This window comes from Triplophysa rosa, linkage group LG4, assembly GCF_024868665.1.
Source record: "Triplophysa rosa linkage group LG4, Trosa_1v2, whole genome shotgun sequence".
NCBI classification, from domain to species: domain Eukaryota; kingdom Metazoa; phylum Chordata; class Actinopteri; order Cypriniformes; family Nemacheilidae; genus Triplophysa; species Triplophysa rosa.
The window spans coordinates 29,788,021-29,806,767 of NC_079893.1; the positions used below are offsets into that span (position 1 = coordinate 29,788,021).

Below are 18,747 nucleotides of genomic sequence, written 5' to 3' on the forward strand. Positions count from 1 at the left end.
TTTTGAGGATGGCCTGGTGTCAAGAAGGGCAGCAAAGAAGCCACTTCTCTCGAGGAAAAACATCAGGGACAGACTGATATTCTGCAAAAGGTACAGGGATTGGACTGCTGAGGACTGGGGTAAAGTCATTTTCTCTGATGAATCACCTTTCCGATTGTTTGGGGCATCCGGAAAACAGATTGTCCGGAGAAGAAAAGGTGAGCGCTACAATCAGTCCTGTCTCATGCCAACAGTTAAGCATCCCGAGACCATTCATGTGTGGGGTTGCAAGGGAGTGGGCTCACTCACAATTCTGCCTAAGAACACAGCCATGAACAAAGAATGGCACAAAAACATCCTCAGCAACTTCTCCCAACCATCCAAGAACAGTTTGGTGATGAACGATGCCTTTTCCAGCGTAATGGAGCACCTTGTCATAAGGCAAAAGTAATAACTAAGTGGCTCGGGGACCAAAACATCAACATTTTGGGTCCATGGCCAGGAAACTCCCCAGACCTTAATCCCATTGAGAACTATGGTCAATCCTCAAGCAAAACAAAAAACTACAAATTCTGGCAAACTCCAAGCATTGATTATGCAAGAATGGGCTGCCATCAGTGAGGATGAGGCCCAGAAGTTGATTGACAGCACGCCTGGGCCAATTGCAGATGTCTTGAAAAAGAAGGGTCAACATTGCAAATATTGAGTCTTTGCGTAAACTTAATGTAATTATCAATAAAAGCCTTTGACACTTATGAAATGCTTGTAATTATACTTAAGTGTACTATAGTAACATCTAAAAATCACTGAAGCATGACTTGGTGAAAATTAATATTTGTGTCATTCTCAAAACTTTTGGCCCCGACTGTACATTTAACATGAAAAAGTTGAGCAGTTTCAAGTATGAACTAGCAACTTTATTCTTCAAGAATAATACAAAAACATCTGAGAAAATGAAACCACAATACAATTAAACCCATATAATATATATTAATAATATAATATCATATTCTGCAGGCTGAAATCCTCATATCATTAATGCTGAAAATATTTGGTATTTTGAGAAAATTGCAGCACACAAAATGAAACCCAAAGCAATAAATCGGAACAACAAGTGCATTTAAGTGCATAATCTTCGGATGCCTGACGAATCAAGAAATGAAATACAAATGATTGTATACCATGTATTATTTTTTATTTTTCAAAGCTTAACCTCATACACTAACAGTCGACTACTAAATGTACAGCGAATGTTTCGCTTCGTCCAATCGGAGAGCACAAGGCAGTTGGCAGTGCAGAGAACAGATGGCTTGTGGGAAAAAACAGTGATGTGGGCTAAATACGTGGGCTGGCAGTTTAGCGGCCTGAAGAAGTCCAGTGGAGTCTTGAACACGCACACACACAATTAGTCCGACGGTCCCTGAAAAATAAGTCGTACATACTTTCTGTCCCGAGCGACGGCTTTCATGCAGAACGGGCATGCTGGGTAAAGGCCGTGTGCTCCATGCGGTATTGGCAGTTTACTCCAAAACGCGGCCGTTTGTTCCGAGCACACGTGACCGCACGGAATGAAAGCGTGTGTTGGAGGATCCGCGTCCAGGTAGAAGCCCGACTCGCAGCCTAGCTTCAACGGAACGTACAAACCCCGCGTGCGGCACAGCGGACACTCTCTGTCCCCCTCCCTCAATACTTCCGGCTCCATTGCCTCTTTTGTTTCAGACTCATCGTCCTCTTCTTCGGTCGAGCCCTCCTTCGTGACCCTGCGGCGGCCCCTCCAAGCGTGGTAACCGTGCACGTGTCCGCAGTGAAGATACGCCCAGGGCTGGTCCTCGTGGGGCGAACCCCTGATGGAGCGATCTAAGCTGGGGAAGGCCAGAGTGTGAAGGCCCACAGGACACTGCGGTCGAGCGGCGTTCAGCTCCCTGCGAAGCGCCTCCAGGTGTTTGACGGTGGGTGTGCGAGAGAGGCCTTCCGCTGACCGCCACAGAAGGGTCGCGCCACACAGATCGATTAAAGAGCCGTCGACTAGCTCCTGGCATTCATTTTCAACCTAGAACGAGAGAGAAGAATATAGGTCTCAATTGTTTGTCCATACATTACATCACATTCATATGTTTTTGATATTCTTTATTCAAACTTTGTTCTCTTAAAGAAAATGTAAATATGGCAAATTACATGTATTTCCTCAGCCACTAAACACTAGAGGGCGCTCTGATACACAAACATGATCACTCAGTTATTGAAATTGACTCCACATACAGTAAGTACTGTGTGGAGTGAGTCCAAACCACATCCACTATTATAAAAAATAGCAGCTGAAACGTCCTAGCGTCACCTCAGGTCTGCACACAGACCGCCGTCTCAGCCAGACCTCACAAATCAAGCCGACATCTCAGATTCTCAGACACACACACACGTGACCAACATTTAAACCATCATCCAACTGGAGCTACACGGGTCCAATAAGATTGACCCCAATCTATAAATATATATTTTAAATGTATTATTGTTCTTCAAAAGTATGTTCATAGCATGTTCATCATATTTAGCTCATGATAAGTTTTATAAAAAAAATGTGAAAATACGTTTCTGTCAAATTGCATAAATGTGAATGTAAAATAATGTCACAATGAATAAAATGTTCATGGTCATCGAGCTGATTTACACATTCTCATGAAAAAAGAAAAATCCCAGATCTCTTTATTATTCCAATTGTTTCCTCTAGACATCAATGAAATGGACACATTTATTTGTTTTATTCCTTTAGTGTTAAGTCATCATGCAGCGTCTTAGCTGTTTCTCCTGAGAAGTAATCTCACATACAGCATGTCTCCGTTAAATGCCTCCCACACGTTATAAACTCAAACATTTCTCATCAAATCCAGATTAGTTTACAATCTATAATCATTTTACAGCTCCACGCTTGAATCTATTTGAACAATTGTCTCATTTGTTTCTATTTTTTTATTTCTCATTGCATCTGAGATCAACTAAAACAACTGAAAGCTCTATGAAAAGGCAACTTCCCAACAACAAAAATGTTCCTCTGAATTCCTCTATTTGTTTTTCAAAATATGACGTTTCACGTCTGCACAACAAACCTTAGACACATTATTGAAAATTGTTCTTAGTTTTCCGAGAGGAACTGGCTGAGAGATTTTTTCGAATCACAGTTGTTTACCACCGACCGTCATTTCATAACGTCCCACACTGTTCACCCACAAAAAAAACCTGCATGGTGAGGTTACGGACCGGACTTATGACTCCATGGAGACGAGATTTTAAAAACACAACAAACTTTCCAGTTGGGTGGAAGCCATATCACGCTCAACAGTGCGCGCACACACACACACACACACACACACACACAGGACACATGTTTTGTTTTTGATTTTGTCTCTGTTGGCGATCGTTGATTGAGCCGATGAAAAAACCTGCACCTTCACAGTCGGACTGCAGAAGAGAAGCGCTCCTGTCTTCAACAGACGTGTGTATGAGATTCCAGATAAAGATCGCTGAGAATGTTCTAGAACACAACTGAGCACAGAATTTACCAGTTGGCATGGTGATGTTTCTGGCACCAAAAGTGACACGTTGTGCTAAACACGCTCATCTGTTTACCACCAAAACCCATGGTGGTAATCTCGTGAGTTTGTGAGGCCTTGGTGGCGTTGTTTTGGAAAATTCGGTTAACCTTCATTTCGCTTCTTGCTGACTGTGACTTCACATGATACGGTTGTATTTTTCATATTTTAGTATTAAAACGACTGTAAATGTAACTTTTTAGGTATGACTTGTGTCAACACGTCATCTTGGGTGAGTGAGAGACAGACAGAAAGAGAGCTTTTGTACTGGCACTCACCAATTTGCCCGGTTTCTGTGCCGACCGCGTCTCCCTGAGCGTGAAGACGTTTCCACAGACGGAGATCTCTCTCCAGGTGCCCGGTTTGGACTCGCAGGTGAAGCCGTGTTGTGGACGCATCACTAATACACCGTTCGTGGTCAGTCCGTCCATCTGGCTGTCCGCACACCACCATTTCGCCGCTTTCTCCTGAAAAAGCGGAAAATAAGTACAGCGTTCACACAGAGAAGTGCTGGAATGAGATGGCCTGTCTCTCTTTGCTTCAATATTTGATTCATTCTCTCACTTCTAGACCTCTTCATGCACTTCTTACCTTATTTATCTATTTACTCAATGAATCACTCATTTACTTATTCAGCCATTTACTGAGTTGACGCGCTCATTTACTGATTCGACTTACTCACTCATTCACTGATTCGACTCACTCACTCACTCACTCACTCACTCACTGATTCGACTCACTCACTCACTGATTCGACTCACTTACTCGCTGATTCGATTCAATCACTCACTGATTCGACTCACTCACTTATTCACTGATTCAGCACACTTACTCACTGATTCGGCACACTTACCCACTGATTCGGCACACTTACTCACTGTTTCGGCACACTTACTCACTGATTCGGCACACTTACCCACTGATTCGGCACACTTACTCACTGTTTCGGCACACTTACTCACTGATTCGGCACACTTACTCACTGATTCGACTCACTCACTTACTCACTGATTCGGCACACTTACTCACTGATTCGGCACACTTACTCACTGATTTGACTCACTCACTCACTGATTCGGCACACTTACTCGATGATTCGATTCAATCACTCACTGATTTGACTCACTCACTCACTGATTCGGCACACTTACTCACTGATTCGGCACACTTACTCACTGATTCGACTCACTCATTCACTGATTTGACTCACTCATTCACTGATTTGACTCACTCACACAATGATTCGACTCACTCACTCACTGATTCATACGATCAAAACTTTCAATCATACTTCAGTCACTCACTTGTTCATTTTCAGCCTCTCCAGGAGCATTGATAGGAGACAGGTGAACACATGAATGGATCGTGCAGCAGATGGATGGATGAATATTGAAAGACCGTTAGAGAGGAGAGAGTTTGTGTTGGAAGAGTGTGTCGAGACAGGCACTTTGACCCACCCCAAGGAAGATGCTCTTGGTCGAGTCGAAGCCGGCAGCGTAGATGCGTGCGGCGTAGGGCGGCGCTCTCTGGCACACGATCCGACAGGCGAACCGCGAAATGGTGCTCTGGGACGACAGCGTGTCGCTGTTGCCATGACAACCAGGCACGGTGTCCATCACCACGAAATCTATGGGGCTTTCAGTGGACCGACCGATCTGCAAATGACAATAAAGAAATCGTGTCATAGTTCAGAAATTTCACATGATGTACAGACATAAGAAAGCTGATTAATATCAGTGATAGATACAATCCAGATTTCAGTGGTCAGATAGTGTCTGTGTAGGTGTTTCACAGATAAAAAAGCTGAGATAAAGCTTTTCTTCCTCTTCAACTTGTCACAAGCGAGGATGTGTTGCTGTACCTGAAACATGTCTGTGGTGTTGTCGTGTGTGTACTCCACGACTACAGTCTGCGCCCTGGATAGGGTGTATGACACACTGTGCTGGTCTTTGTTACTAATGGCCTGCGAAAAACACACCAAACGCTTGTTTACTATTTGACATCATGTTAAAGAGATAAACAGTAAATCAAAAAGGTTTTTGTTTCGTTTTAGCATATGAAACTCTATCGCAATTATCTCTGTGACAGCCCTAAGCTCCATAAATGACAAAATAAAAGTCACTCTCAACACTCTGAGCCTGTTGATCAATGAGCACGTTTGAGTTTGTTGACATTGAGTTGGCTTGCCGTCTTTAGAGGGCGGGGTTTTGGCACGAAGGAATGTGATTGAAGTTAGCAAAAGATCAGAAATCACTTTAATTGCTAATTGTGATCTTCTGTATTGCCAATCATTCTTGCGAGCAAAAACATCAGAGAATATTGAGTTGAGTGCAGATGTCCAAATTTAACGTGAAACATAAATGACCAATAAAAGCAGTGCAGACGTATTCAATTGATTATCAGGAAAATGAGTCGGTACCTTGGCAGCCTGCGGACTGCATGCGGTGTGGACAGTGCTGGGTTTGACTCCGTTAGCTTTGGGTCTCTTATAGAGAGCGAAACGACTTCTCCTTCTGCCCCGGTCTCCGTTTGATAGTGAGCCATTGTAACTTTAATTTGTAAAACAAATATGAATTACAAATCTTAAACTATGCGTGACTAAAGTGCTCATCTTTTGAATTTAAGGCAATAATAAATTCAATCCTGTGAGGAAGAACGATGCTCTTACCCGAAGATGATGAGCTCTCCGTATTTGATGGGTTTTGAGGGATTCAGTTGCTCCTGTTCCGGTGCCAACATTGGTTTGGTCTTCGAGTTGAAGTACTTAAACACTTTTTTTTATATTTCAAGTTTTTCTTCTGGATCTTCTCCTCACTGCTCCACCATCACGGCCTCACCATAAGACATCTGCAAATGAATACCAAACACAAAAACAAACAGGTTACGTTCATCCGTGGCACTAAATGTAATGATGACTAAGCAACAGATGCCTCTGATCGCATCTCTGATTCACTGTTTTGTTTGTTCCACTCCTACGACACACGCCTCAGCAGCACAACACTTCAAGCATGAATGTAAATGATGTCATGCTTGTTCCCACCTGCAGGGCGGCGCCACAGAGCTCACTGCACAGTGTGTTTTAAAAGCAATGCAACATAAAATAAAAACAACAAATTAAGATAGAATAAATAAATAAATGACAGAAGATAATGCTGGAAGCAAATCGACACATCCTACACCCCTTAAATATAGAAAGGAAAGATGTGTCAAAAGATCTTCCAGAAATGAGTGGTGACAGAGTTTCACTTCCTCTTGTAGTGGGTTGGCACCAGTTTGTTTTGCTCTGACAAGGTCAGGCGGTCACGAAAAGTCGACTCTGGCACGCGATAAAACCGCAAACATAAAAAAATAGAAGGCGGAAGACACCCCTGCACAAAACACACAAGCAACTCTTTCAGTCAAAAATGATGTGCATGAGCCAAATATACAGCATTTCAATAATATAAAACTGGAAAAGCTCAAATAAATAAAAATCAACAAATAAATAAAGACAGTGTATTGAAGTTTGGAGATCTGTGCCCCTTTTTATTAAAATAATAAATAAAACCTCCACTTGCTTTCTTTCCTGTTGGTCTATATGATTGACAGCCAGATTACAGTGATTACAGTATGGAAATATGATCTTCACGGTATCACATAGAGATGACGGAGAAAGATTCTGTCATGATGTGGATATTCAGCCTTTACCTTCTCTTTCCTGTCACACACAAAGGCAGAAATGTGTCTTAAGAATTAATACTGTCAGCCCGAGGCAAGTTTGTTCTGTGTGTGTGTGTGTGTGTGTGTGTGTGTGTGTGTGTGTGTGTGTGTTTGTGTGTCACACCCCAACCTCGGTCCCTGTATGCATGCCAGACATTTGCTTGCACTCTTGCCAGCCGGCTACAACACAGCGCGGTGTTTCCACAGCAACAGAGTATACACTGGATGATGTAGGGCACACACCTCTCTGAGTTTACATGCTTTGAAGTATGGACGCTAGCTACATGCCAGCGAGACGTCTGCAAATGATGAGCTGTGATATATAAGAGAAGTTTCCGCGGTACCGGCATGAACAAAACCACACACACACGTTTAACCTTTTCAGGAAATTCTGGGTATAGTGGTTAAAGATGTGGGCTTGTAACCAAAAAGATCAAACCGCGAATAAGTTTCAATCTATCACCATTGTGTTCTTAAATAAGACATATAACCTCATGTCACGCCAAGAGAAATTATCCTTATAATAAGTAGAAGTATTTTGGGGTACAAGCACCTGTTAAAAATTCATTTTTTCACTCTCATGTCATTCAGATCATGTAAATGACTCTTTCTTTTGTGGAACAAAAAGAAGATATTTCAAGAAGCGTCTTGGTAAATTCGTATGCTTACAATGGAAGTAAATATGGGTCAATGTTATTTGGTTACCAACATTCTGCAGAAGTCATACAGGTTTGGAATGACACGAGGGTGAGTAAATGATCAAATAATTTTCAGTTAGATGACTAAGCAGCTTTCTACGTGTCAATGTAGTTTCTTAGCAGACCCGCTGTAAATAAAGAACGTGGCATGAAGGGACTGCTTTGCATTTGTTTTGCTTTATTTTCAGATGCTTTTTCCCACTGAGTTCTTTATTGCACCACACTTTGTGCACTCTTCATAAATGGCGTCTTTATTGACACAATCAAATATAAAGTATGAATTATAAATGTGGATATATAAAGCTGTTAGGTTGGTTGTTTTTCTCAAGTGAATTATCTATTTACAGTAACTGTGATTCACAGGGGGAGAGCCGAAGTTCAAAACACACTTGGCGCTGCTGTTTGCAAATGTTTTGACAATGGTTTTGGAAAAAAACGGAATCACTGAACTGTTGGTAGTGACTGGATTTGTGACATACGGCTAACAATGCTTTTAGAAAAGAGATCATGGATATCGTTGAATAGCATTCTATGGTATCTTTTCCGGTTTATACCAACCACAGTAGCCCTTAAAGTGATAGTTCACCCAAAAATGAAAAAGGTGTCATCATTTACTCACCCTCCCGTCAATTCAAGCTTGTAGAAGATATTTTGAAGAATGTTGGTAACTGGCACCCATTGACTTGTATTGGTTTTGTGTCCATACAAAAGAAGTGAATGGGTGCCGGTGCTGTTCGGTTATCAACCTTTTTCAAAATATCTTCTTTCGTGTTTTGCGGAAGAAAGAAAGTCATACATGTTTGAAATGGCAAGAGGGTGAGTAAACCATTGCATTTTCATTTTGGGTGAACTATCCCTTTAATAGTCCTTAATGTCAACTAAAACTCTGCTGTACAGATCAGAGAATCGGCCATGTCGGTCGTCTCCTCCAGAGAGAAGGTGGGTCAACACAGAGCTTTATTCACACAGTCTGAAAAACCCCTTGCTGGGTGCCGAGCTCGGGACAAACCCGCCTTAACCGGACGCACAAGTCAAAGAGTGACTTCACTGTCAAACAACAAAGAATCATTTATAACACAGACACACAACCTCCTCGCTGATGCAGAGATGAAGACCACACTAAACACTGTTGGTAATAACTGCTCATCCACAGAGTCTGAATTGAATTTATCCATTGTGCTGGAAAGACAGCTTGTTAGACATTTTGTTTGTTTAACCACAGTAAGTTGAAAAAGCGCAATGAGATGAAAGTCGCTTTTTTGATGTATGCAAATTTGCATTCATTTAAAATGTCAGCGGTGTTTGCTACGGCGAGCTTCACTTTTACTATAAGTAATACTTGGGGTTAGAGATTTTTTTTAATTCTCTTACTTTCATTTAATGGGATTTAAATGCAAATGAGACTAATATTCAAAGGCTATTAAAGGGATAGTTCACCCAAAAATAAAAATTCTCTCATAATTTATTCACCTTTGAGTTGATCCAAATCTATATAAATTTCTTTGTTTTTCTGAATTTTTTTGTTATGATGAACACAGAGAAAGATTGCTTATAACCAAACAGTTCTTGGACCCCATCGACTGTATTCTGAAAATTATTGGACCCCATCGACTGTTGTAGGATCTTGCCCCTCATTGACTACCATAGTAGGAAAAATTTCTTTATAATTTTTTTGTTCTGTTGAACACAAAAGAAGATAGTTTGAAGAATGTAGGACAGCAAACAGTTCTGGGTAACTTTTGACCACCATTGTAATTTTTCCTACTAGTCAATGGGGTCCAAGAACTGTTTGGTTACAAGCATTCGTCCAAATATCTTTCTGTGTGTTCAATCAAACAAAGAAATTTATACAGGTCTGGAACAACTTGAGTGAGTGATTCATGACAGAATTTTCATTTTTAGGTGAACTGTCCCAGTCAAGATAAACTCAAAAATGTTAGATTTGATGTTTGCAGTTTAAAATCTGAAAATGTTATTTTCTCATCCAGACCTTTCATTGTTATAAAATTTCAATTAATTTCTCTAAAAAATTCTCTATTAAAAAGCACAGTTTTTAAAGACTTATAAGCATATACTGTATTATAAGATGGCAACCATCCGGACTGTCTTATTCTTTCACAAATAAATGCTGCATTTGTTTCATGCTTCATGTCAGTTTCTACATTCGTTCTCCTTTTTGGGAAAAAAATTATCTCTGTGCCCTAATGTGTCCAACCCATTTGCCATAGCATTTCAGAACGCCTGTATATTAGCAGTCATCCCACAACAAAGACCCTCTGAGAGAGCCTTTTGTCAGCTCTATTGGATGCAGTGAACGGTGGTCTGTCAGTTTAGTGTAAAATCATCTGAAGGGATTTTTTACTCCAATCCAAACCAGCTGCTGAACAGTTAAAAAATGACATAACTAAACATACAGGGGTTTGATGATTAGAAACTAAGAGAATACATCTCAACATTTGGTTTGAGTTAAGCAGCCACAAGTAAAAAGGTGAAGACAGAGAAGTGGACATGCTTCCTATAGCTGTCTGACAGATGTGAAAAGAGATGAGACTAGAGGAGGACAAAAGATAGACTAGTGTTTTGTCGAACCGGGCCGTCTCACTCAAAATTGAAAAAAATCACTTTAAATTTTAAAACGCGTTGATGGCAAACGAGGAAGCAATGTTTCAGTGGCCTTTACTTCAGATGTTTTTTTTCCTACACATTTTATCAATTCAAAAGCAAAAAAGGATTTAAAAATTACACCGCTTTGTATTTATAAAGAAGTAAATTAACAGCCATTTCTATGATCAAATCAGCAGCAATATAATAAATATTGAATATATTTATAAAAACATTACATTGGGGGTTTATTGTAAAACAAATACGAATACAAAAGCTTTCGCTAAAAATGCAGGCCCCACTGCACAGCAGCACTGATCGGGACTCGATTATGTCATTCCCAATGATTTGAGAGGGGGGAGTGCATGAAGGGAGTTACGAAAGGAGTATTTGGTTCCAGAAAGTTTGAGAAAACAAACTATTGTATGTTTAATGATTACCAGGGTACATCTTTTGTAAGAGTTGTAAAATGATGGTGTGTTTGCAAACTTTAGCTCAACCATGCTCATCGCCTGCAGTTTCTGAATATATGTTTTAAGCTCAGAAGTTAAACACACACACACACTCTTCAGTGGGCCAGTGGATCGCTCGCAGTCCAGCCCTGCGCGTCTGTTAATGAGCATTTCAGTGCGATGAAATAAACGCTGATCCGAAGCCTTTTCAGGCATGGAAACACAGACAGAGACTCATAGTAACATGATGCGCTTATTTATAAACTCCTGCAGCGTTCAAACGGCAACCCAAACCCGAGCACATCCTGATCGAGTGTTAAAGGAGAATAATATGAAAACTATGCAGACAAGTGTCAATCAATTGGTGACAAACTAAACCAGACATCCCACTTCAACTGAACACGAAATAAATGATTTTTTAAGATAATATATTTAATCCGTAATAATAAACTTGTATGTATAGCCTATTTAGGCATATCATGTACATTTTAAAACATGCATATTAAATATAGGAAAGAGACAGATGATGTAAAGTTAATCTGAGTTGCTTTTTCATTTAAAAAAAGTATTTTAGAAAAGCATTCTTGAAATGAAAAGCAATACAATAATGACATTTAGCATACAGAGAATATACAGCATAGTTTAATGTAGACTTTGATTCGTTTTCTTAGTTTAATTACATCCCTGCTGATGCCCTTCAGCGCAATTTTGGCAGAAAAACATAACTGATACACATCAGAGAACTGACAGAAAACACGGCAAGGCTGCATTGTAATACAATTTGCATTCACTAAAGGTAACAGCTTACCTCTAATAAACCTTTTTTGCCTTCGCAGTTATGCGTCAATTTAAACAAACTCCAGGAGGACGACTCACTCTCGTGAGCTGTCGAAAATTAATGTTAAATGTTGCTCTATTTTTCGGATAAAAAAACTAAATTATGAGACTGGGTTTGCGGCTGTCGGACTCGCCAGCGGTCTGTCTACTGACAGTTGCACAGATAATGAGCAGCGCAGCGCTCCTGTCTGCGCAGCGTGTGATCTTACGTCACTAATGAGTGCGCGGGGGATTGTGGGTAATGTAGTCCGAAGCGTTAACTTTTTACCCTTAACCCTTTTCTTTATTTACCTTTGACCTAATGACTCGCAAACCCCTTGTAACGTGATACATAGGCTACTGATGATGTGTAGACCACCACTGTCACCTTGACTCAAGTGTTGTTATTGTCATTGTTTAAAATGAAGAAAATACGCACTAACCTTTATTTATAGGTTCAAAATTCTCATGAATAAAAATCGTATTCTTTATATTTGTAAATTCATAATCGAATGATTAAAATTCTTGAGATAAGCAAGAATAGAATAGAATAGAATAGAATAGAGCACTAGCATTACAAACCAGAATAACATCGACAGTTTCTCAGTTCTTATGAATGCATGTTTGCCTAATAGAGTGTTTTACATGCAGTGGCAGGGTGTCATTGTGGTGTGCTGAATCGACACAGGTGTAGCCATGGGTGTAGTCCACACAAACATAAACAGGTTTACTCACACAGCTTTACAACCTTTAGTCTCTCCTCAGTCATGCAATCCCCAAATTACCCTTTAAACTGAGTCAGAATTCCAACACACAGCAACAGAGTTCAAACACGTCCTTTATGTGTACGCTTGTAAGGCACAGCTATGAGCCCGGCGGTGAGAATTATGCGTCTGTTCTGTTTCATAGTCTGTCTCTCTCTCTCTCTCTCTCTCTCTCTCTCTCTCTCTCTCTCTCTCTCACACAGCACACTACGCCCCGGGGACATTTTTTTCTCACCAGATGTTCTCTAAAGGAAGTATTTCAGCATGGTTTTGTTGCCACAGTTGCAACTCAACACACAGCAACATAGCAACCGTTGACTGCTCTAAACTTCAATGGGCGCGCGCTGCCCTGCTGCCTCGGCCTTACATAATGAAAATGTTATGCTAACGCAAGGCAAATATTAAGTTACCCCAGCTGCCAAGGGCTTGTTGTCACGCCGTCATGGCGACAGTTGCCATGAGCACCGGTGTGTTTACAGTGTGTTTTAAATACCCTGAATTTGGACTTGAGAGGGAAACAAAAGGACCGGTTGGCCGGAGTCCTGATGTCTGACTGTCTGTGTGTGTGCCCGCGCGGGCGTGCAATAGTTGGGCGTAGGAGATAGAAAAGAGAGATATTGTCTCAGAGGTTTTTGTCTGTGTAAAACATTAGCGTGTTAGCATGCGAGCTCTTTGAGTCTTTCACAGACCGGTCATGCACCACGAGCACAGAACAGTGAACCATGACACAGCAGAAGATTATGATTTATTATACGGCCTTTTAGAAAGAATTGATTAAACAAAAAGCTGCCACGCTTATAATCTTGAATAAACCGATAGCTTGCGTGGGATGATGAGGGAAAGATTAGTTTGTTTAGAGAGTCTTTTGTTAATAAATGTTAATTGTAGGTTATATGTCAAGGTACATTTTGCAAGTTAATGTCATTTTAGATTCTGTTTACACTATGCAAATTTGTACTTTGTTCTGCAGAACACAAAAGAAGATATTTTGAATAACGTGGGTAAGCAAACAACATGGACCCTATTGACTTCCATTGTGTGGACGCAAAACCACTGAGACATTTCTCAAAATATCTTCTTTTTAGTCCCATACAGTCATATTCAGGTTACGACCTAAGTTATTTTGAAATGTTTATACATAGATTACATCTGACCTCATGGGCGTGTAATCACTTCTAGGTGCAAGTTAGCATGCACAAATAAATAAAGAACACTTTTAGCTTTGGTAGTGGAAGGTTTATAGAGACAAGCTCCAGCAGGCCATATGAAGACAGATATCAGTACAGAATTGCAATATAGTGCCACCTACTGTACATACTGTCCAGCCACAACACAACATTCAGTACAAAGTCCCCATCAGCAGCACAAATGAAATACAGAGCGGAATGTTTTACACCTATCTGGAATGTCAGTCAGAAAACACTGTTTCTTTGAGCCTTTTCCTCCTCAAGATTTGTTTATAGTAACAATTTTCACTCTTATGCAACTGTAGGCTGGAATTACCATTACTACACGTGGTTTAAATTGACAGTGGTTACATTTCACCCCACTATGTTTTTCTTTTGGTGGAGTGGATTTAAAAAAATCTATTTACTTACATTTATGCATTTGGTAGACGCCAAAGATCAGGAAAGGGTCTTAAACAAACGATTTATTTTAAAGAAAAATGTCTTCTATGCGGAGCACCTCTGTTTTTAAGAGAGCAGTCCAGCAACAACACACACAAAAAAGTAATGTATTTATTAACCTTAACACTAGATATGAAATGAAATTAATATGAAATTAATTTTGTCTATTAAATGTTTCGTAACAGATTAAACAAACTATGAAATGTACCACGGTGGTATCGTGGAACAGTGAAGGTGATCCAGAGGCAAACTGCTTTTTATAGCTTAGAAAACGTCATGGAATTCTCATATTATCATTTGTCTGCTAATAATTAATGCTGTTATATTTCAGCTGTTTGTTTTTCTCTATGGACAAATAAACAAAAATTAACCAATAATAACTAGCATATAGTTTTTTGGTTTCATTTTTTAGTAAAACCACCACAAATTTACTATGATCTCACCACAACAACCATAGTTTGACCATAATAAGGTAATGCAAATCATTGAAAAAAACAAGGTCCTAAGGATAAAAAGAAACTGATTTATGAATGGAAACAATTTCGTAGCGTCTTGCCTTCAGGCTTGGAGTTCTCACGTCTCTGGAGAGTGCACTTTTCTTCTTCAGTGTTCTTATTTTACTTAAACAGTGATGACGTCAAAGTAATCTATAAAAGAAAACGCATTTTCAGCAAATCAAAACAAAAATGCTTTGATAGATCCCATTGGGATTAACACAGACTGAAGTCATTACAGTTGATTAAAACTGTTCCTCGGATTAACATTCAGTGTACGTCACAAGCGAACGCAAACCTGCCGGGCGCGTTCTGATTGGTCGCGTTTCACGTGTCATGTCATTCCTTTGCTGCTGCGCACCTTACACCGTCCGACTGCAATAAACACACACGAGCACAGCAGTGTCCGAACCGCTCTCGAGCCGAACCCTGTCTAACCCATTGACCGGGCTTCCCATGCGGATCTGTCGTGTAAAATGGCGGAGTTGAGCGCCGTCCGACGGGAACTTGTGAGTACAGAAGAGTGACGTGTGTTTTCTGATGGCTGTAGTTGTTCATGGTGGAGAATTTGCAGTGTTTTACTCCAAACACACACGGAAATGGGTTTATCAGCAGTGTGAATGTACTTAAAGGCTTTTAGACAATATATTCCTCCTTGCACGTAGCGTATACTTTTTAAAGGAACAGTACACCAAAAAAATGAAAATTCTGTCAGCATTCACTATGACTAATCTAATCCTAGTCCTTTTTGAAAGCCTTTGTCCTCTTTTAGTTAAAGTCCCAGTGAAATACAAAATAACAATTCCTATTTTTTCTTGAAATATTGCTGCGTTTATTGTAAATAGCTTACTAATGTGGGTCATTTTCTTTTTTAAACTCATGTGCCCTCATAATCTTTTAAATTTTAAAAGTTTAAATCTGATGGAAAGTGACCATCCATCGTAAATGACGTAAATTAGACGTAATGGGCGGGGCATCCGTTAACCCCTCCCCTTCAACTGTCAGTCTTCTCCCAGTACCATTTACATTTCAAAATGCAACGTCTTTTATACATCTAATCAAATCGCAGAAAAAAACAAGCCACGCTCTTCTCATTCGAAATTCCGTTTCACTCAGAAATGCGTCAGAATACGGAAGTAAACACGATCGCAACTTCCGGTTCACGGGGACTTTAAAGTTAACTTAGTTTTAATACAGGCGACTTTTAAAGAATGTTCACATTGCTTTTCCATACAACAGAATGGGGACTGGGGCTGCTCAGCTTCAAAAAGGGCAAAAAAAACAGAATAAAAGTAGTTTCTACTTTCATCTAATTTAAGCAGAGCAACCGCTATAATTCATATGTCCAGGACAACGTTATACAAATCTGGTTGTTTTTTAACTAACATTTGAAATTTATACTTTTTTTAAATATTAATTTTATCCAAGTGAGAAAGAGCTTTATAAATTAATCATTTTAAACTTCCACCACCACACCAATACTCTTCAACATATGTGTATCCATACAATTTGCATGTTTTTGCACAAATGGCTGCCGCCCATCATTCCTGCTTTGACTCCTGTTTGTACTTTGTCCTTCATAGAAAAACAGAAACCTAAGCAGTTCTATTGGAGACCCTAACTGTACGTCGCCCCAGAAAAATGAGCAGAACCTGGTAACGGCTCATCCATTTTTAAAGTTACTCTATTCAGATTTGCATGTTTGAACCTGTACGTTTGGCTCATGTTACTGTAAACTCTTCGCACTGTGTCTGTGTGATAGGCTGTGCCGTTCTGCGGAGGCATACGGGATGGACTACGGTCTGGAAAGAAAATCACCATCATGGGTGTCGTAAACCCAGACCCGGACAGGTAGTTCGTGCCAACACATGCTTGCATAAGCTTCTGCAGAGACACACTCTGTCAAAACACCACATTTATAGTAAAAGCTTGCGCCCTGTCACTCTTATGTTTCCTGAAACTGTAACATTAGTGATTCTGTCAGATGAATAATAATGAAGTTAGATAATCTGCTGATAAAATCAAAGTCTGAGCATCAGAACAGGACCGTGTCAGAGGAGATCATTGACATTATCTGCCGTCTGAGTGGTTTTCCGAACTCAACATTTAGAACATTTTGACAAGCAGCCATGAATCATAAACCTGTTTGTAAACTGTCGGTCTCTGACAGTTTTGACATTAGTCTGACCTGCGGTTGTGGGGACGTGGCTCTGGACATGTGCGTACGTTTCGAAGACCGTGAGATTTTACGCAATGCCTGCGTTTCCGATGCCTGGGGTGAAGAGGAGAGGTCGATACCGTATTTCCCCTTCATGGCAGAGCAGTCTTTCAGGGTTTGTTTTATAATCATCTCCTAAGAGCGGGTTTTATTACGACCATGTTTCGTCTCCTGAGATCCTAAGAGCATTTATTTCTCTCTGCTGTGTTGTTTGTTCAGATTGAGATCCACTGCGAGCACCCGCGGTTTCGCGTGTTGGTGGATGGTCATCAACTCTTCGACTTCTATCACCGTGTGACACCGATTACGGCCATCGACACCATACAGATCAGTGGCAGTGTGACCATCACCAAGCTGAACTGAGGAGAGACACACGTCTGGTGCTTCAGTTTAAAAGGAGCTTTTACACCAGCCGATCCATCGAGAATCTGGGCTTGAACATTAAAGACCACACACAGCCTCTGTGATCCACCCTGTACAGAGGAACATTCCAGATTCGCACAATTTCTAGAATGTATGGACCTAATGAATCGTACTTTAGTTTTGTTCTGTATAGATTTCTTTTTTAAACCCTTCAAGAGGTTTTCTCATATTCGTTTTATGGACGTCAAAACCGTCGGTAACAAGTTGATGAAGTTAAAGTGAGTTGGTATCATTCTTGTACTGAAATATTTATACTTCCTGCCTGTACAAATCAATGTTGTTTTCAATGATGATAAAACAGTCCAGATAGAGAACTTAGTTGGGTGGATTGACCAAACTCAACGTAAAAATGTCTTCATTAACTAGAGAGTGTTTACAGTCTTTACATTTGTTTATTTAAAATGTACTGCCTTGTTTGACTACCATCAGTCAATGAAAAGCTATACGTGCTCAGGAGAAAGAGTTTTATTTATTTCTGACATAATAAGGATGGTTTGAGAGTTATGTACAGTGATATTACATCAATAGTGACATTTTACAATCCACGTTGTTTTTGTTAAGCACTCGTCCTTAAAACAATGCATTGTTGTTTGGTTTTGTTAAACTGAAAAAAAGTGTGATAGTGTAGAGATTTTTTGTGCAGTTATTACTTGAGACAAGCATAAAAAATCAGGGAGAATATCATTCCATATAAAATTCCTTGTGAACTTTTTTGTGTGTACTTATTTATTGTCATTGACCAGTGTGGAGTGTACACATATTGTGCAACTTTGTTGCCTGTCTTCACAGACAAGACTAAAACGAAAGTTTGAGCTGAAAATAAATTGCCCTGACATATCTGAAAATATGTCATTGCAATTGTTTTGTCTCAAGATGCACACCAGTAATATTTTTATCTAAGGCATTTTAATAAAAGCGTCTTAAATATCCTAATTTAACTAAGGCATAGTCCTGGCTTAAGCCAAGCCTTGTTTGTGAAACCGGGCCTGTATCTCTATCCCTATGTTTCCCTGTTGGTTTCCTTATCTTAACTCAGCTTCCTGATGCTACTGTATATAGCGCTTGTTCTTCTTGCTGTTTTATTTGGATTTCATCCAGAAATACTATTATGTTAACATTTACACGGTACCATTATTGTAATATTTTAGGTACTTATTTATTTATATAAACAATGGGTTTATAGCTTTGGTTTAGTAGTGTATTTACAGATGAACAAGTGATATTGTTTTTTGTTAAATGTTTACCTTTTAAAATATGTACATTTCTTGAGTTATTTATCCCTGTAGTTTATAAAAATAAGATCTATAAAACGTTTACAATTTTTAAATGATATAATATTTTATACTTGTATTTTATTTTAAAATTTTAAAGGTTTTTGTTTAAGATCCATT

The 18,747-nt window shown here is 39.8% G+C and overlaps 2 protein-coding genes across 3 annotated transcripts; one reads left to right on the forward strand and one right to left on the reverse strand.

The window, feature by feature from the left end:
• Positions 1 to 913: 913 nt before the first annotated feature.
• peli1a (pellino E3 ubiquitin protein ligase 1a) lies at positions 914 to 12,681 on the reverse strand. Of its 2 annotated transcripts, none has more exons than XM_057332030.1 (7): positions 12,565 to 12,681; positions 6,232 to 6,410; positions 5,983 to 6,112; positions 5,425 to 5,526; positions 5,021 to 5,218; positions 3,842 to 4,030; positions 914 to 2,029 (listed from the first exon to the last, which is right to left on the reverse strand). In XM_057332030.1, the coding sequence occupies exons 2-7, from the start codon at positions 6,300 to 6,302 to the stop codon at positions 1,385 to 1,387; spliced, it is 1,335 nt and encodes a 444-aa protein (XP_057188013.1). In that variant the 5' UTR covers positions 6,303 to 6,410; positions 12,565 to 12,681; the 3' UTR covers positions 914 to 1,384. The 2 variants fall into 2 exon arrangements, with proteins under 2 accessions (XP_057188013.1, XP_057188011.1); XM_057332028.1 differs by lacking the exon at positions 12,565 to 12,681 and adding an exon at positions 11,822 to 12,016.
• A 2,397-nt stretch (positions 12,682 to 15,078) lies between these two features.
• On the forward strand, positions 15,079 to 18,674 carry lgalsla (lectin, galactoside-binding-like a). Its single transcript, XM_057332121.1, has 5 exons — positions 15,079 to 15,224; positions 16,299 to 16,370; positions 16,478 to 16,566; positions 16,886 to 17,048; positions 17,153 to 18,674. Exons 1-5 carry the CDS (start codon positions 15,192 to 15,194, stop codon positions 17,294 to 17,296), a joined length of 501 nt encoding a protein of 166 aa, XP_057188104.1. The 5' UTR covers positions 15,079 to 15,191; the 3' UTR covers positions 17,297 to 18,674.
• The last annotated feature ends 73 nt before the right edge of the window (positions 18,675 to 18,747 follow it).